Below are 17,310 nucleotides of genomic sequence, written 5' to 3' on the forward strand. Positions count from 1 at the left end.
CATTTGGGCAAGACTTAAAGGAACTAAGAAATCAAGCCATACATACAAATCTGTATCTGGAAAAAAAACCCATTTCAATGGTAACAGCAGAGTGCAAAGGCCCTACTGGCAGAAGTGTGCCTGGCATATCCAAGGAAGAGCAAGCAGGCTTGGTGTCTGGAGCAGAGTGAGCAAGACAGAGAAAGCAGGTTAATTAGAAAGGTACAGTAGTACTTTGCAGGGCATTGTGAGGACTCTGAAGTGAGAAGCCACTGGAAGCCACTGGAAGGGCTTATGGAGAGGAGCAACATGATCTGACTTAAATTCTGATAGGATACCCCTAGGTGCTATATCAAGATTACAGTGAAAAAGGCAAGTACAGAAACAGTCAAAGAAGTTAGCGTGCACTGTGAGAACGCAGGCAGAAATGTAACTGGAGGGACCAGAGCAGAGCAGGGAGGCTGCAGCTGGAATGAACCATTTCACGAAGGAAGAGCTGGGGGATTGCTAATGTACTGCTTATGGGGTGTGGGAGAAAGCGGGGAGTCGAGGATGACGCTGTTTTCTGGCCCAAGCAACTAAAGATGGGAAGTTGCCATTTACTGAGATGAGAAACATTAGAAGAACAAATGACAGACAACATCATGTCTGGTATAGAACAAGGGTCAGGAACTTTTGCTGTAAAGGGCCAAATAGTAAATATTTTAGCCTTCGAGGGCCACCTAGGGTCTGCATCACAACTACAGAACTATACAACACTGCCACTATAGTGCAAAACAGGCATGGACAGGCATAAGCAAATGAATATGCCTGTGTTTCAATAAAATTTCATGTATGGATGTCCACACAATTTTTCACATCATGAAATAATGTTCTCTGTTTTCTTCAGCTATTTAAAAATGTGAAAACCACTCTTTGTTCTTAGGTCATACAAAAACAAGCAGCACGCCGGATTTAGTATGCTGACCCCTGGTATAGAACTCATTTAGTTTTCAGCAGTACAATCTACACCTTCTAACATGTAATCCTTACATGATACCACATTTATTCATGTGAAGTGGAGGAGGGCATATCTTCATGGCTCTTACACAACCCACTCAGATTCTGACATGAATTAATCAGCAAGCTAAATAGAGATCTTTTAGGACTACTTACTCCATAAAATAGAAAGTCCCTAACGTACAACAGAATATTATCAAATTTACCAATATTTGATGTACACCCAGCTTCTCAGAAATACACCCATGAAGAAATTGAGGAATATCCTGAAAGACATATAGAACCTTCACTCCAATGTTAGAAGCAAATAGAAACTTCTTAGTATTAGATGGCATAAAGACTCAGGATTAGTTATTACGGAAGAAGGAGAAAACTAGAAAAATAAACTATGCTTGTAAAATTGACAGAATGCTTTTTAAAGAAAATAATTGGTCTTCTCCAGGGAGTTTCAAATGCTCAAATTTGAATATTAAGCTTCTTTTATTTTCAATAGATTCACTTTAAAAAGAAAAGAGTCAGCATCTGAGAAAAAAAATTCTAACATAAGAGATGTGTAGTCAGAAAAAAATGGAAAATTTTTAACAAAGGGGAAAGGAGGAAATACTCGTCATATGCTTGGTCAACCACAAGGACATTTCTTCAATCAAAGCCTCTCTTATGTTCCCAAGGCAGCCAGTGCCAGCGCAATAATAAGTGGCAGAACAAATACTGCTTTTAGGAATTCATCTTCAAGAAGTCAACCCTAACTTTCAATGGCTTATAAATGTTGTGGTTAGTATCAGTAGCTTTGGCATCTGTCAGAGCTGGGGAAAATCTTTGGACAAAAGTTTATTAACTGCAGAATCATGGTTAAGCTGCTTAAAATGTCTAGGCCTCATTTTCCTCATCTGTATAAAGTGGTGATAAACGTACCTACCTCACATAATATTAAATGGGATAATACCTGAAAACCTTTAACTGAGTGTCTAGCCCAGAGTGACTTCTCAATAAACAGAAATTAACATGTTCTTAGATATGATATGTTAAAATTCTCTCCTGCATTTCATAAAGTTTCCAATTAGAGATTGGGATAAATGTTAAAAGCAGATGACTGAAAAGATGCAAAAACCCTATGCTTCACTCACTTTACCAATACATTCAGGATACAATTAAAATACCATACCTTTTCAAAGGCACACTGAGGGTTTCTGCAAACAGCAGGTTTGCAAATAACGATATTGCCATGGCAACGGCAGTTCTGGCATGAATCGGGCTTCCAAATTGTAGCATCCTGCAAAGAAGCATAAGATCTGGGTTAAAAACTGATCAGTCAAGGTATGAGCCCACCACAACAGCCTGTCAGCAACCCCACAGCCTGAGCAATTAAAAAGCACAGTAAAGCCCCAGCACACACATGCTTGCTGGGCACTGATTAAACCCCAAGAGGCAATAAAGGCACTATAATCCATTTCACCACAGTCATCCCACGTAGCCAAAAAGACAGGGGCATGCAGCACAGAGCTGTCAATACCCAGAGTAAGAACCATTGTTTGACCTAAAACCACAGGAGGAGAAGCTGCTCCTTGATTTGAAGTTTCTCTGTGCTGTTAACTGGCAGAAGCATCAGGGCATGTTTAAAAGGGAACAACACTTGGACGAGCACTAACCAGCATTCTAAAAGCAGCATTTGCCACCAAATACTAATAGTGCCTCAGACTTCACTTTCCAGCTCTTTGGTACCACGTACTCTAATACTCATCAGAAACAAGCCTGAGTAAGCAAGCAGTGCAGTATTTTTAGGGCAGATCAACGAACACATTGGCTATTCTAAGTCCAGATGGACACTGGGCATTTTGGGGTACAAATGAAACATACATATGGGTTATGTATAAGGATGTCACAAATTATTATGGATCATGAACATGAAGGTATTAAACAGACATAAGTTGATGGCACTACATTATGTTTCAGCTGTAAAGGAAAGTAATGGTCATAAACAGAAAAGTGAAACTGGGCTCAGGGCAGAAAGGTCTTAGAAATTTATTTCCTATTTCCCAAATGCCATCATAATGAATCCATATTGAATCCTATCGTGTTCATTTTGAAGTAACTTTGAGCTCAACCATGGCATCAATCCCACAGAGACCAGTTTCTGTCCTTTGAAAGGCTCCCCTGATGACTTCAGCTTGAAGCAATAAACATCCCATAGCCTGTAATGAAGTCCCTTTTCCCAAAGATTTCCTAACCCAAATCCCTATTTTATATGGGTTGAAAACAGCCATACTGTTTGGATGATTTTTAAACACTAGAACTCTTTTAAGAGTATTGTCCTAGCTATTCTCTGGTTTAAAACCACTCCTTGCCTCATTTTTCCTTCTGATGGGATTAACTGCAGACCCCATAACTTGGCATTCACCTCTCTCCCTTGTCTTGGAAAATCTCATAGTCCTGAGACTTCCTTCCCTCCACTCAAGTGGTCAAGCCATTGGACAACCCGAGACTCCCTTACCTGGTCCACATGTCACCCTCCTCCTGGGATTCCCACTCCTCCCTGACACAGTTTGGAAACCAACATGCTTCTTTCAAGCCTCAACCTCAAGGATGAAACATTTCCTAACCCATTACTTTGCACTCCACATCCCCAAGGGGTGTGGATCTTCACCACTTCTCTGTGATCCACTGTTTCCTGCACACCCTGTCCCCTTTAATTGTGCTCATTTACATACCTGTAGCCCTTACTACACCAGATTGTAAGCAGTCTGCAACCCCCTTCACGCAGGCACTGTCTTGGCTGGCACACTGTAGATCCTTCACAAACCAAGTGTTCATAGTTCATAGGTAGCTTAGTGAAGACTTTTTCCTTCTTTCTAACATACCCATCATTTTTTCCTCAGTCAACCAATTAAAGCACTACTGAAATACTCTGGGGGTGGGAGGTGAAGTTTCTAAGCCCCAGACAGAGAATTCAGAACACTTGCATTCAACTTGAACTGAAATGAGCTGAGAAATTAGTGGATGCTAGTAAAAGACACATTCACACAACAAGGCAAAACTTAATGTGACTGTTAATGTTATAAAGGCAGCTCAGCAAGGCTATGGTGCCCAGCTGTTTGGCCAAACATCAGCCTACGTGTTGCAGCGACAACAGTTTGGGGATGTAATTAACATTTATAATCAGTTGATTAAGTAAAGGAGATTGCCCTGCATTCTATAGATGAGCCTATTTAATCAGTTGCAAGCCTTTAGAGCAAAAACTGAGGCTTTCTGGAGAGGAAGGAATTCATCTCAAGACTGTAACATAGGTATTCTGCTTGAGTTTCCAGGCCTCTGGCCAGCCCTACAAGCTTCAAGATTTCAGACTCAGGACTGCTTCAACTCTTGCCTGAATTTCCATCCTGCAGGTCTGCCCTACAGATTTGGGACTTGTCAGCCCCTACAACTGCATGAGCCAATTCCTTAAAATAAATCTCTTTTTATATATCTATATAAGGACACACATATGTCTCCTACTGATTCTGCTTCTCTGGAAGACCATGTCTCACATACCAATGCTGATACAGATTTACATGGATTTGCACAACATTCCCATGCAATGAAGTTACCCTTTTGGTTAAGAAATGTTAAATGAATAATATCTTAGGGAATGGGCTTCAAACCCAAAGTAATTTAAGAAATATAAAATATATCTGAGGTGACTTTACATTCCCAGTGGCTAATCCACAAAAACCCGAGTCAACGCAAATCAGTACTAGAATCTGACTTGGAATTCCTCTGAATTTCTTTTCTTTTTTTATATCACGTCCCACTGAAATTGGAAAGAGTGTGCCAACTACATCATACTCTTAAGCCAAACAGCAATGACAAATAGATGAGTAAAAACAAATTTCATTTCCCAGCGTGATGTAATATATGCTTCCTGCTGATTTAAAAAAAAAAATGGTATCAGTCTCAGTATGCAGATTAAATAAAAATAACAACTTCATAAAGCCAGCAGCTACCATTTATTGATCATTAGCTTATGCTGACTTATGCCTGACTCTTGGAGCAGGAAGTACTATAGAAGGAGGCATTTGTGGTACTGAAAGAGGATGATCTAATTGCTTTCCTTACCTCTGCCATCATCTTAGAGGGCTGGACCCACAGAGAGGGAAATAACTGTGTGTCAGTGCCATACAAAGTACTGACATGCATGACAACGCTGTGGGAGCTGGCACTATTATTATTATGACTATTCCCATTCTCCAGATGAAGAAACAAGATACAAGTGACTGAGCAATTTTCTCAAGTTCATAAAGCTTTATGTGACCTAAATACTCAGGACTTGGAGCCAGCCTGCCAGGGCTTGAATCCTGGTTGTCACCATTACCAAGTTAAGGTGTCTGTGTCCTAGGATCCTCATCTGTAAAGTAGGGATGATAGACTTAACTTTCAGGGTTATTGAAAGGAACAAATGAGATAGTGTATTTAAAGAGATTTGAATAGTGTCTAGAACTTACAAGGGGCCTATTTAATGTAATTTGCTGTTTATCAAAATATTTTCTACACTGTCACAGGTATTTAGCAAATATCTTCTAAACATTTCCTTTCCTCAGAGTGAAAACAGTCCCGTAAACCTGACTTTCCCCTGTTCCCACTCCAGCCTACACAGGCGGAACAGACTGAAATAACTACTTAATTAGGATGCTGGTACTGGGAAGATTCAGGGTGTCAGAGTAGAAGGGAATGAATCCACAAATTACATTTACAATACCATTTAATAATTGGAGAAGCCTCTGTCTCGCTGAGCTGACGTAACTAGGCATCCACGTCTTCCTTTCGCTCAGACATGGATGGCCACGCTAGCCCCATGTTCTCTCTCAGCTCAGTCTGGCCCTAAGTGCCAGTCTTTCCTTACTCTCTTCAGAAGTGGCATTCTTACACCAGGTATCAATTCCATCTCTACACCTCAAATATTGTCTCAGTGACTTCAGACTCCAAGACAATCCACTGCAGTTGTTAGCAGTTCTCAATCACTGAACTGGTCTTACTGAACTCTAAATAGGATCCTCTAAAATCATGAAGCTCATTTTTCACTTTCATTCAGAGAAACACAATTTTTCTTTATGTTGATTCAAAGACACATTTATCTGGGTCCAGAAAGCCTTCCTGAATTTGTCTATCTGTCTTCCCACCAGACTAGGACTCTTCAGGGATGGCAATCTCCTTTTATTCCCTTTCATCTAGCGTAGTTTCTGAGTGTGGGCTGAATTAATGAATAAACAACCCTGAGTACTTACTTCCTAACCCTCATGAAAATGTCAATCCATATGAATTGAAATACCACAGTAAGGAAGCAAGATCTTGACAAAACAATGTTTAAGTAATGTTACTACAAAATCCTCTTAATGTTCAAGGTTATTACTTCACTGCAATCAAATTATGTATGAAGAAAAATTTTCTTCACCTAGGCATTGGAGTTGTCAAAAAACTTCCTTATACTAATGTTCTCATAGAATAAATAATTTATGATTAATTTTAAATAAAATGAGTCCTTTACCAAGGCCTGGATAGATGACCATATATATATTTTTTTATTTTAGTATCATTAATCTATAATTACATAAGAAACATTATGTTTATTAGACTCCCCCCATCACCAAGTCCGTCCCACAAAACCCATTACACTCACTGTCCATCAGCGTAGTAAGATTCTGTAGAATCACTACTTGTCTTCTCTGTGTTGCACAGTCCTCCCCGTGCCGACCGCCCACATTACACATGATAATCGTAATGCCCCCTAACTTTTTCCCCCACCTTATACCTCCCTTCCCAGCCATCCTCCCGAGTCCCTTTCTGTTTGGTAACTATTAGTCCATTCTTGGGTTCTGTGTTTCTGCTGTTCTTTTGTTACGTCAGTTTTTTCTTTGTTCTTATACTCCTCATATGAGTGAAATCATTTGGTACTTGTCTTTCTCCACCTGGCTTATTTCACTGGGCATAATACCCTCTAGCTCCATCCATGTTGTTGCAAATGGTAGGATTTGTTTTCTTCTTATGGCTGAACAATATTTCATTGTGCATATGTACTACATCTTCTTTATCCATTCATCTACTGATGGACACTTAGGTTGCTTCCATTTCTTGGCTATTGTAAATAGTGCTGTGATAAACATAGGGGTTCATCTGTCTTTTTCAAACTTGGCTGCTGCATTCTTAGGGTAAATTCCTAGAAGTGGAATTCCTGGGTCAAATGGTATATCTATTTTTAGCTTTTTGAGGAACCTCCATACTGCTTTCCACAATGGTTGAACTAATTTACATTCCCACCAGCAGTGTAGGAGGGTTCCCCTATCTCCACAACCTCGCCAACATTTGTTGTTGTTTGTCTTTTGGATGGTGGCGATCCTTACTGGTGTGAGGTGATATCTCATTGTGGTTTTAATTTGCTTTTCTCTGATGATTAGCAGTGTGGAGCATCTTTTCATGTGTCTGTTTGCCATCTGAATTTCTTCTTTGGAGAACTGTTTGTTCTGCTCCTCTGCCCATTTTTTTATTGGATTATTTGCTTTTTCTTTGTTGAGGTGCATGAGCTCTTTATGTATTTTGGATGTCAACCCTTTATCAGATCTGTCATTTATGAATATATTCTCCATACCGTAGGCTGCCTTTTTGTTCTATTGGTGGTGTCCTTCACTGTACAGAAGCTTTTCAGCTTGATGTAGTCCCACTTGTTCATTTTAGCTTTTGTTTCCCTTGCCTGGGTGATATGTTCATGAGAAAGTCACTCATGTTTATGTCCAAGAGATTTTTGCCTATGTTTTTTCCTAAGAGTATTATGGTTTCATGACTTACATTCAGGTCTTTGATCCATTTTGAATTTGCTTTTGTATATGGGGTTAGACAATGATACAATTTCATTCTCTTACAAGTAGCTGTCCAGTTTTGCCAACACCACCTGTTGAAGAGGCTGTCATTTTCCCATTGTATGTCCATGGCTCCTTTATCATGTATTAATTGACCATATATGTTTGGGTTAATGTCTGGAGACTCTACTCTGTTCCACTGGTCTGTGGATCTGTTATTGTGCTGGTACAAAATTGTCTTGATTACTGTGGCTTTGTAGTAGAGCTTGAAGTTGGGGAGTGAGATGTAGAGCTTGAAGTCGGGGAGTGAGATCCCCCACCGCCACTTTATTCTTCCTTCTCAGGATTGCTTTGGCTGTTCGGGGTCTTTTGTGGTTCCACATGAATTTGAGAACCATTTGTTCCAGTTTGTTGAAGAATGCTGTTGGTATTTTGATAGGCATTGCATTGAATCTGTAGATTGCTTTAGGCAGGATGGTCATTTTGACAATATTAATTCTTCCTAGCCAAGAGCATGGGATGAGTTTCCATTTGTTAGGGTCCTCTTTAATTTCTTTTAAGAGTGTCTTATAGTTTTCAGGGTATAGGTCTTTCACTTACATGGTTAGGTTTATTCCTAGGTGTTTTATTCTTTTTGATGCGAATGGAATTGTTTTCCTGATTTCTCTTTCTGTTAGTTCATTGTTAGTGCATAGAAAAGACACATATTTCTGTATATTAATTTTGCATCTTGCAACATTGCTGAATTCCAATATTAGTTCTTGCAGTTTGGGAGTGGAGTCTTTAGGATTTTTTATGTACAATATCATGTCATATACAAATAGTGACAGTTTGACTTCTTCTTTACCAATCTGGATTCCTTGTATTTCTTTCCTTTGCCTGATTGCCATGGCTAGGACCTCCAGTACTATGTTGAATAACAGTGGGGAGAGTGGGCATCCCTGTCTTCTTCCTGATCTTATAGGAAAAGCTTTCAGCTTCTTGCAGTTCAGTATGATGTTGGCTGTGGGTTTATCATACATGGCCTTTATTATATTGAGGTAGTTGCCCTCTATACCCATTTTGTTGAGAGTTTTCTCATGAAAGGATGTTGAATTTTGTCAAATGCTTTTCAACATCTATGGAGATGATCATGTGGTTTTTGTCCTTCTTGTTGTTGATGTGGTGGATGATGTTGATGGATTTTCGAATGTTGTACCATCCTTGCATCCCTGGGATGAATCCCACTCGGTCATGGTGTATGATCCTCTTGATGTATTTTTAAATTCGGTTTGTTAATATTTTGTTGGGTATTTTTGCATCTATGTTCATCAGGTATATTGGTCCGTAATTTTGTTTTTTCATGGGATCTTTGCCGGTTTTGGTATTAGAGTGATGCTGACTTCATAGAATGACTTTGGAAGTATTCCCTCCTCTTCAATTTTTTGGAAAACGTTAAGGAGAATGGATATTATGTCTTCACTATTTCTGATAAAATTTCCGGTAAATCAATCTGGCCCGGGGGTTTTGCTCTTGGGTAGTTTTTTGATTGCCAATTCAATTTCATTGCTGGTAATTGATCTGTTTAGATTTTCTGTTTCTTCCATGGTCAGTCTTGGAAGGTTGTATTTTTCTAGAAAGTTGTCCAATTCTTCTAGGTATTCCAGCTTGCTGGCATATAGATTCTCACAGTAGTTTCTAATGATTCTTTGTATTTCTGTGGGGTCTGTCATGATTTTTCCTTTCTCATTTCTGATTCTGTTGATGTGTGTAGATTCTCTTTTTCTCTTAATAAGTCTGGCTAGGGGTTTATAAATTTTTTTTTATTTTCTCAAAGAACCAGCTCTTGCTTTCATTGGTTTTTTCTATTGTTTTATTATTCTCAATTTTATTTATTTCTTCTCTTATCTTTATTATGTCCCTCCTTCTGCTGACTTTGGGCCTCATTTGTTCTTCTTTTTCCAATTTCAATAACTGTGACTTTAGACTATTCATTTGGGTTTGTTCTTCCTTCTTTAAATAGTACTGGATTGCTATATACTTTCCTATTAAAACTGCTTTTAATTAAAACTACTGTCCCACAGAAGTTGGGGCCTTGTACTGTTGTTGTCATTTGTCTCCATATATTGCTTGGTCTCTATTTTAATTTGGTCATTGATCCATTGATTATTTAGGAGCATGTTGTTAAGCCTCAATGTGTTTGTGGAACTTTTTGCTTTCTTTGTATAATTTATTTCTAGTTTTATACCTTTGTGGTGTGAGAAGTTGGTTGGTAGAATTTCAATCTTTTTGAATTTACTGAGCCTCTTTTTGTGACCTAGTATGTGGTCTATTCTGGAGAATGTTCCATGTGCACTTGAGAAGAATGTGTATCCTGCTGCTTTTGGGTGTAAAGTTCTGTAGATGTCTATTAGGTGCATCTGTTATAGTGCATTGTTCAGTGCTTCTGTGTCCTTACTTATTTTCTGTCTGGTGTATCTGTCCTTTGGAGTGAATGGTGTGTTGAAGTCTTCTTGAATGTTTCCTCCTTTACTTCTGTTGTTATTTCTTTCACATATGTTCGTTTTCCTATATTGGGTGCATATGTATTTATAATGGTTATATCCTCTTGTTGAACTGACACCTTTATCATTATGTAATGTCCTTCTTTATCTCGTTACTTTGTTTTGAAGTCTATTTTGTCTGATACAAGTACTGCAACACCTGCTTTTTTCTCCCTATTGTTTGCATGAAGTATCTTTTTCCATCCCTTGACTTTTAGTCTGTGCATGTCTTTGCATTTGAGGTGAGTCTCTTGTAAGTGGCATATAGATGGGTCTTGCTTTTTTATCCATTCTGTTACTCTATGTCTTTTGATTGGGGCGTTCAGTCCATTTACATTTAGGGTGATTATTGAAAGATATGTACTTATTGCCATTGCAGGCTTTAGAGTCGTTGTTACCAAAGGTTCATGGGTAGCTTCTTTATTATCTAATCATCTAACTTAACTCACATATTAAGCTATTATAAACACAAACAGATGATTCTCTATTTCTCTCCCTTCTTATTCTTTCTTCTCCATTCTTTATATGTTAGGTGTTTTATTCTGTGCTCTTTTGTGTTTCCTTTGACTGCTTTTGTGAGTAGTTGATTATATTTTTTTGCCTTTAGTTAGTATTTGGTTAGTTTGCTTTCTTTGCTGTGATTTTATTTTCTCTGGTGAAATCTATTTTGCCTTAGGAGTGCTTCCATCTAGAGCAGTCCCTTTAAAATATCCTGTAGAGGTGGTTTGTGTGAGGCAAATTCCCTCAACTTTTGCTTGTCTGAGAACTGTTTAATCCCTCCTTCATATTTAAATGACAATCATGCTGGATACAGTATTCTTCGTTCAAGGCCATTCTGTTTCATTGCATTAAATATATCATGCCATTCTCTTCTGGCCTGTAAGGTTTCTTTTGAGAAGTCTGATGATAGCCTGATGGGTTTTCCTTTGTAGGTGACCTTTTTTCTCTCTCTGGCTACCTTTAATACTCTGTCCTTGCCCTTGATCTCTGCCATTTTAATGTGTCTTGGTATTGTCCTCCTTGGGTCCCTTGTGCTGGGAGTTCTGTGGGCTTCCATGGTCTTAGAGACTATTTCCTTCCCCAGTTTGGGGAAGTTTTTAACAATTATTTCTCCAAATACACTTTCTATCCCTTTTTCTCTTCTTCTTCTGGTACCCCTGTAATGCAAATACTGTTCCTTTTGGATTGGTCACACAGTTCTCTTAATATTCTTTCATTCCTGGAGATTCTTTTATCTCTGTCTTCCTCAGCTTCTCTGTATTCCTGTTCTCTGATTTCTATTCCATTAACGGCCTCTTGCACCTCATCCAGTCTGCTCTTAAGTCCTTCCAGAGATTGTTTTATTTCTGTATTCTCCCTCCTAACTTGATCCTTGAGTTCTTGCATATTTCTCTGAAGGTCCATCAGCATGGTTATGACCTTTATTTTGAAATCTTTTTCAGGAATATTGGTTAAATCTATCTCCCTCAGCTCCCTCTCAGGGGTTGTCTGTGTGATTCTCGTCTGGATCAAATTCTTCTGCTTTCTCATGGCGATAGAGGTAGTCGTGGGCAGTTGGTGCATGTGTGAGAGCTTGGAGAACAAAGTCCCTTCCTGCTTGCTGGTTGCCTTGCAGGTCCTCAGAGTAGCTTCCAATTTTATTTCCTGAGCCACCGTGGGCAGGGCAGCCATCAGAGCAGCCCAGAGCCCTGCAGGGAGTGGCAGGTGCGCCATGTGTGCTCTCCTGTGAGAACGGTGATCCTTGGAGCCCTGTCCCAGCTTCCTCTGTCTGTGCATGCCGACGAGGCCTCTGAGTCTGGCCCAGGCAGCTGCGGAGAAGGCTATGGGTGGTTACTGTGGGCATGGCTGCTCTCAGTCTGCTCCCCTGCTATGGTGGGGCTGCACCTGAGGAGGAATGGACGGGAGGCTGTTTATCACTGTGAGGGGCTTCAGAGCTGCGCTGCCTCCCAGGGGGCTGGAGCACCTGAATTTCCCCGGAATTCCCAGCTGCTAGGCTGAGTGTGCCGGGATGATTCTGTTCAGCTGTGAGGGCCCTGCCATTTAACACTTTCAAAAAGCACTCGCTTTTCTTTTGTCCCAGGGGCACCAGCTACAGCGATCACCTCACAGGTTTTACTGTTCCATTTCCCTAATATCCAGCACACCATGCACCATGTGTCTGTGCTCAAGGTGTGGATGACTAGGGCTGGGTATTCAGCAGTCCTGGGCTTCCATTCCCTCCGGGCTCCGACTCCTTTCCTCCCACTGGGGTGCTTGGTGGGGGGAGGAGGCGCTCGGGTCCCACTGGAACACAGCTTGTATCTTACCCGCTTCGTGAGGTGCTAACTTCTCACAGATGTAGATATAGCCTGGCTGTTGTACAGTATCTTCTAGTCTCTCTATTAGGAATAGTTGTATTTGTTGTATTTTCAAATATATATATGGTTTTGGGAGGATATTTCTACTGCCCTACTCACACCACCATCTTGGCTCCACTGATGACCATATATTTTTCAGGTCTAAAATTTTATGAATCAATTTCTATGATCCTATAAAATTTCTTTATGAAGGCAAAGGATATTAGAGTTCCCCAATAGCTAAAACTTTGGATAAAGTCATGAAGTTCAATGAAATAACATTGTAAAGTAAGTTTTACAGATTTTCTATGTTACTATTGCAATTCTGTTGCTTTATAATGCTCTATTCTGATCTAACAGTCTGCAAATGAAATAGTCTTAAAATAGTTTTTCACTAGAATATAGTTTAAAAGATTAGATTCTGAAAAACCCAAAAAGCAATCAAAATATGAGCTGTTTAAGTAGCTCTTAATATTTTTAATATATGTGAGTAAAATGTACTTGGAGATAAGATAGTGCCTTCATCACCAAATATCTCATAGCAGTAGCAAGGTTCTTCACGGAAAAAAAAAACAACTTAGCACAATTGGTTAAGTATTTATTGAACATTTATTTAGTGCTAAAAATAAATCATGTATACATCCCTCATCACTACTCAAATTTTGGGGTGGGGGAAATAATATATAGTATTCTATAAGAGCAGCTTATCAAATGTTAACATAAACTTTCCTTTCATCTGAGTGGTATAACAACCTCATTTTAATTATTAATTCATTTCATTTTAAATTCCCTTAGTTTCTTAGACCAAAGATGAGAAAGAAGAAATAAAGTTCCCTCAAAGCTGTGCTTTCAGGTTATAAAATAATATGTAAAACATAGTGCATTTTATAATAAAAATACATTTATGTGCATGGAAAGAAAGTATTAAATTAGTAAGCCAGTGAGCAGAGGCTGGTCATTCCTGGTATAGATTCTAGGTGATTTCTTTATCCTTATCTGTATTTTGTATTTTTTCCATAACAAAAATATCTAACTTAGATGCTTTTTTTAGCATATTTAATTTTTTCTAGAAAAGCTTGACCAGTATAATGGACATGTGTACTTTCCATCTATTCAAAGAAACATATCTCTTTAAATGAAGCATTTTTACAAAAATCTCAGATTCTCAAAGCCATTTCTAGGTAACTCAGCACTGAGATACAGAGATGATGAGAACCTCCCAGGTGGGAAGAGGTAGGCCAAGACCCCTGGCTTCCCTTGGTGGGGATGGGCTGTGGGCAGTTTGGGCTCTCAGGTCCCTACATACTTGTATCCTGGAAGATGGCAGAATGGTCTCCCTCTTCTGAGTTTATTTTCCTAGTTCTGGTGGATCTTATGGCACTAGGAATTACTGATTCTTCTCTTCTTATGTTGGGCCCTTGAGAGACCCAAAGCTTCCCTGAGTCATATGGGAGAACCTGCCTGGAAACTGGGTGGTGAGAGTACAAGTATGAGGCTGATGAATGAGTGATGCTGGGACCACCTTGGAGGATGTGGGACGCTATGAGTCTCTGTAAGCCCCCACAGGCAGCACAGCCTGGTTCTGAGAGCACACCAGGCTCAAGGTGGGGGTCAGAATGCAGCCATGGCTTCAACACAGGATTGTCATAACCTGATGGTCACACTTTTCTCCTGCTAAAAAGTTCTGGTGGCTGCTTATTTCTCTTTCCAACTTCATTTCCTATGCTTCCTTCCAAATTTTTTTTACCTGGCTCTAGATGCACTGGTCTTCTTGCTGTTACTCCATAGGAGCTACCAAGTACGTTCTCAGCTCAAGGACAAGGATGTGCCACTTCCTCCACTTGGAGTACTCATCCAAAAATATCCATGCAGTTCATTCTTTCACTTGATTCAAGGTCACTCAGACGCCACCTCCTCAGATAGCACTTTGCCATCTGTCTGTTCTTTTGCTCTGTTTTCTTCCTAGCACTCACCACCTGACCTATCATACAGCAGCTGATTTATGGCCTTTCTCTTGCCCACTTAGAATGGGAGCCCCAGAAGAGGAGGAATTTTGTTTGTTTACTACTATGTCCCTTATGCCTAGAACAGAACTCACACACAGTAGGCGCAATTTATGTGATCTTTTAAAATTGCATTTAAAATATAAGGTAGAAGAGGAGGAAGAGCCAAGATGGTGGCGTGAGTAGTTTAGCAGAAATCTCCTTCCAAAACATACATATTTTTGAAAATGCAACAAATACAATTATTCCTAAAAGACAGACCAGTAGATACAGTACAACAGCCAGGCTACATCTACATCTGTGAGAACTCAGCATCTCAAAAAGGGGGTAAGATACAAGCCATGTCCCAGCAGGACCCGAGCTCCCCCCACACCCCAGCTCCCCAGTGGGAAGAAAGGAGTCAGAGCAGGGAGAGAGTGAAAGCCCAGGACTGCTAAACAACCAGCTCCAGTAATCTGCACCAGGAGCACAGACACATGGTGCATGGTGTGCTGGATATTAGAGAAATGGAAAAGCAAAACCTGCTAATGGGTCCCTGCAACTGGCTTCCCTGGAGCAAAAGAAAAGTGAGTGCTTTTTGAAAGTCTTATAGGGACAGGGACCTCACAGCTGGATGAAATCATCTGGGAACACTCAGCCCAGCAGCTGGGAATCCCAGGAAACTCAAGGTGAGCTAAACCCCTCAAGGCAGCGAAGCTCTGAAGCCCCTCACAGTGATAAGCAGCCTGCCAGTCATTCCACTGGCTAGCACAGGCCCTGAAACACCAGCCGAGTAGTGGGAGAGTGGCAGTGCGTGCTGGCGGCAGCAGCACCAGAGGGGCACAGGAGAGGCCCGTGCATGATGGTGGTGGCAGTGACCGAGTGGCCCAGGAGCGGCCCATGTGTGCTGGTGGCGGCTGCAACAGAGGAACCTGGGAGCAGCCCGCATGAGCCGGTGGTGGCAGGGCAGCCCAGGAGCAGCCGCGCCCCCAGCAGCCACTCAGAATCTCCTCCTGTCACACAGCCACCCAGGCCAGAACCAAAAGCCGCTGTCAGAACACAGCTGCCTGGCAGGGGTGACCATCTCGCAGGAGAGCACACCCAGAGTGCCTGCCACTCCATGTAGGGCTCTGCGCAACCTTGATGGAGACCCTGCCCACAACAGCTTAGGGGATTAACCGGAGGCTCCTCCAGGAGTGTGGGTAACTGACACAGGCAGCCGAAAAGGGCAAGGTGACCAACAAGCAGGAAAGGACTTTGTTCTCCCAGCTGAGACACTCGCTACCTGCCTACAGCTACCTCCATCATCATGAAAAGGCAGAAGAATTTGGTCCAGTCCAGAATTACACAGACACCCCCTGAGAGAGGGCCTGGGGAGATAGACTAAACCAATCTCCACGAAAAAGAATTCAAAATAAAGGTCATAAACATGCTGATGGATCTGCAGAGAAATATGCAAGAGTTAAAGGATAAAATTGGGAGGGCAAATACAGAAGTAAAACAATCTCTGGAAGGACTTAAGAGCAGACTGGATGAGGTGCAGAGGCCATTAATGGAATAGAAATCAGAGAAAAGGAAAGCAGAGAAGCTGATGCAGAGAGAGATAAAAGGATTTCCAGGAATGAAAGAATATTAAGAGAACTGTGTGACCAATCCAAATGGAACATTATTCACATTATAGGGGTAACAGAAGAAGAAAAGAGAGAAAAAGGGATAGAAAGTACCTTTGAAGAAATAATTGCTGAAAACTTCCCCAAACTGGGGGAGGAAATGGTCTCTCAGACCATGGAGACCCACAGAACTCCCAACACAAGGGACCCAAGGAGGACAACACCAAGACATAAAGTAATTAAAGTGGCAAAGATCAAGGGCAAGGACAGAGTATTAAAAGCAACGAGAGAGAAAAAAAAGGTCACCTACAAAGGAAAACCCATCAGGCTATCATCAGACTTCTCTACAGAAATCTTACAAGCCAGAAGAAAGTAACATGATATATTTAATGCAATGAAAGAGAAGGGCCTTCAACAAAGAATACTGTACCCAGCATGATTATCATTTAACTATGAAGGAGGGATTAAACAATTCCCAGACAAGCAAAAGTTGAGGGAATTTGCCTCACACAAACCACCTCTACAGAGTATTTAAGAGGGATTGCTCTAGATGGAAGCACTCCTAAGGCAAAATAGATGTCACCAGAGAAAATAAAATCACAGCAAAGAAAGCAGACCAACCAAATACTAACTAAAGGCAAAAAATATAATCAACTACTCACAAAAGCAGTCAAAGGAAACACAAAAGAACACAGAATAGAACACCTAACATATAAAGAATGGAGGAGGAGGAATAAGAAGGGAGATAAATAAAGAATCATCAGACTGTGCTAATGATAGTTAATAAGTGAGTTAAGGTAGACAGATAGTAAAGAAGCTAACCTTGAACCTTTGGTAACAATGAATCTAAAGCCTGCAATGGCAGTTACATATCTTTCAATAATCACCCGAAATGTAAATGGACTGAATGCCCCAATCAAAAGACATAGAGTAACAGAATGGATAAAAAAGCAAGGCCCATCTATATGCTGCTTACAGGAGACTCACCTCAAACCCAAAGACATAGACAGACTATAAGTCAAGGGATGGAAAAAGTTATTTCATGCAAATAATAGGGAAAA

General features: G+C 40.5%; 1 protein-coding gene across 5 annotated transcripts in view; it reads right to left on the reverse strand.

Moving 5' to 3' along the window:
- FRAS1 (Fraser extracellular matrix complex subunit 1) overlaps positions 1–17,310 on the reverse strand; it is a 445,842-nt gene that overhangs the window by 265,759 nt on the left and 162,773 nt on the right. For all 5 annotated transcript variants that reach the window (XM_073237418.1, XM_073237419.1, XM_073237416.1 and 2 more), the window contains one exon: positions 2,141–2,248. In XM_073237418.1, the coding sequence (XP_073093519.1) occupies positions 2,141–2,248 (108 nt within the window). The remainder of the gene's footprint in view (positions 1–2,140; positions 2,249–17,310) is intronic.

The sequence above is a fragment of the Manis javanica genome, chromosome 5 (genome assembly GCF_040802235.1).
Source record: "Manis javanica isolate MJ-LG chromosome 5, MJ_LKY, whole genome shotgun sequence".
Taxonomy (NCBI): Eukaryota; Metazoa; Chordata; class Mammalia; order Pholidota; family Manidae; genus Manis; species Manis javanica.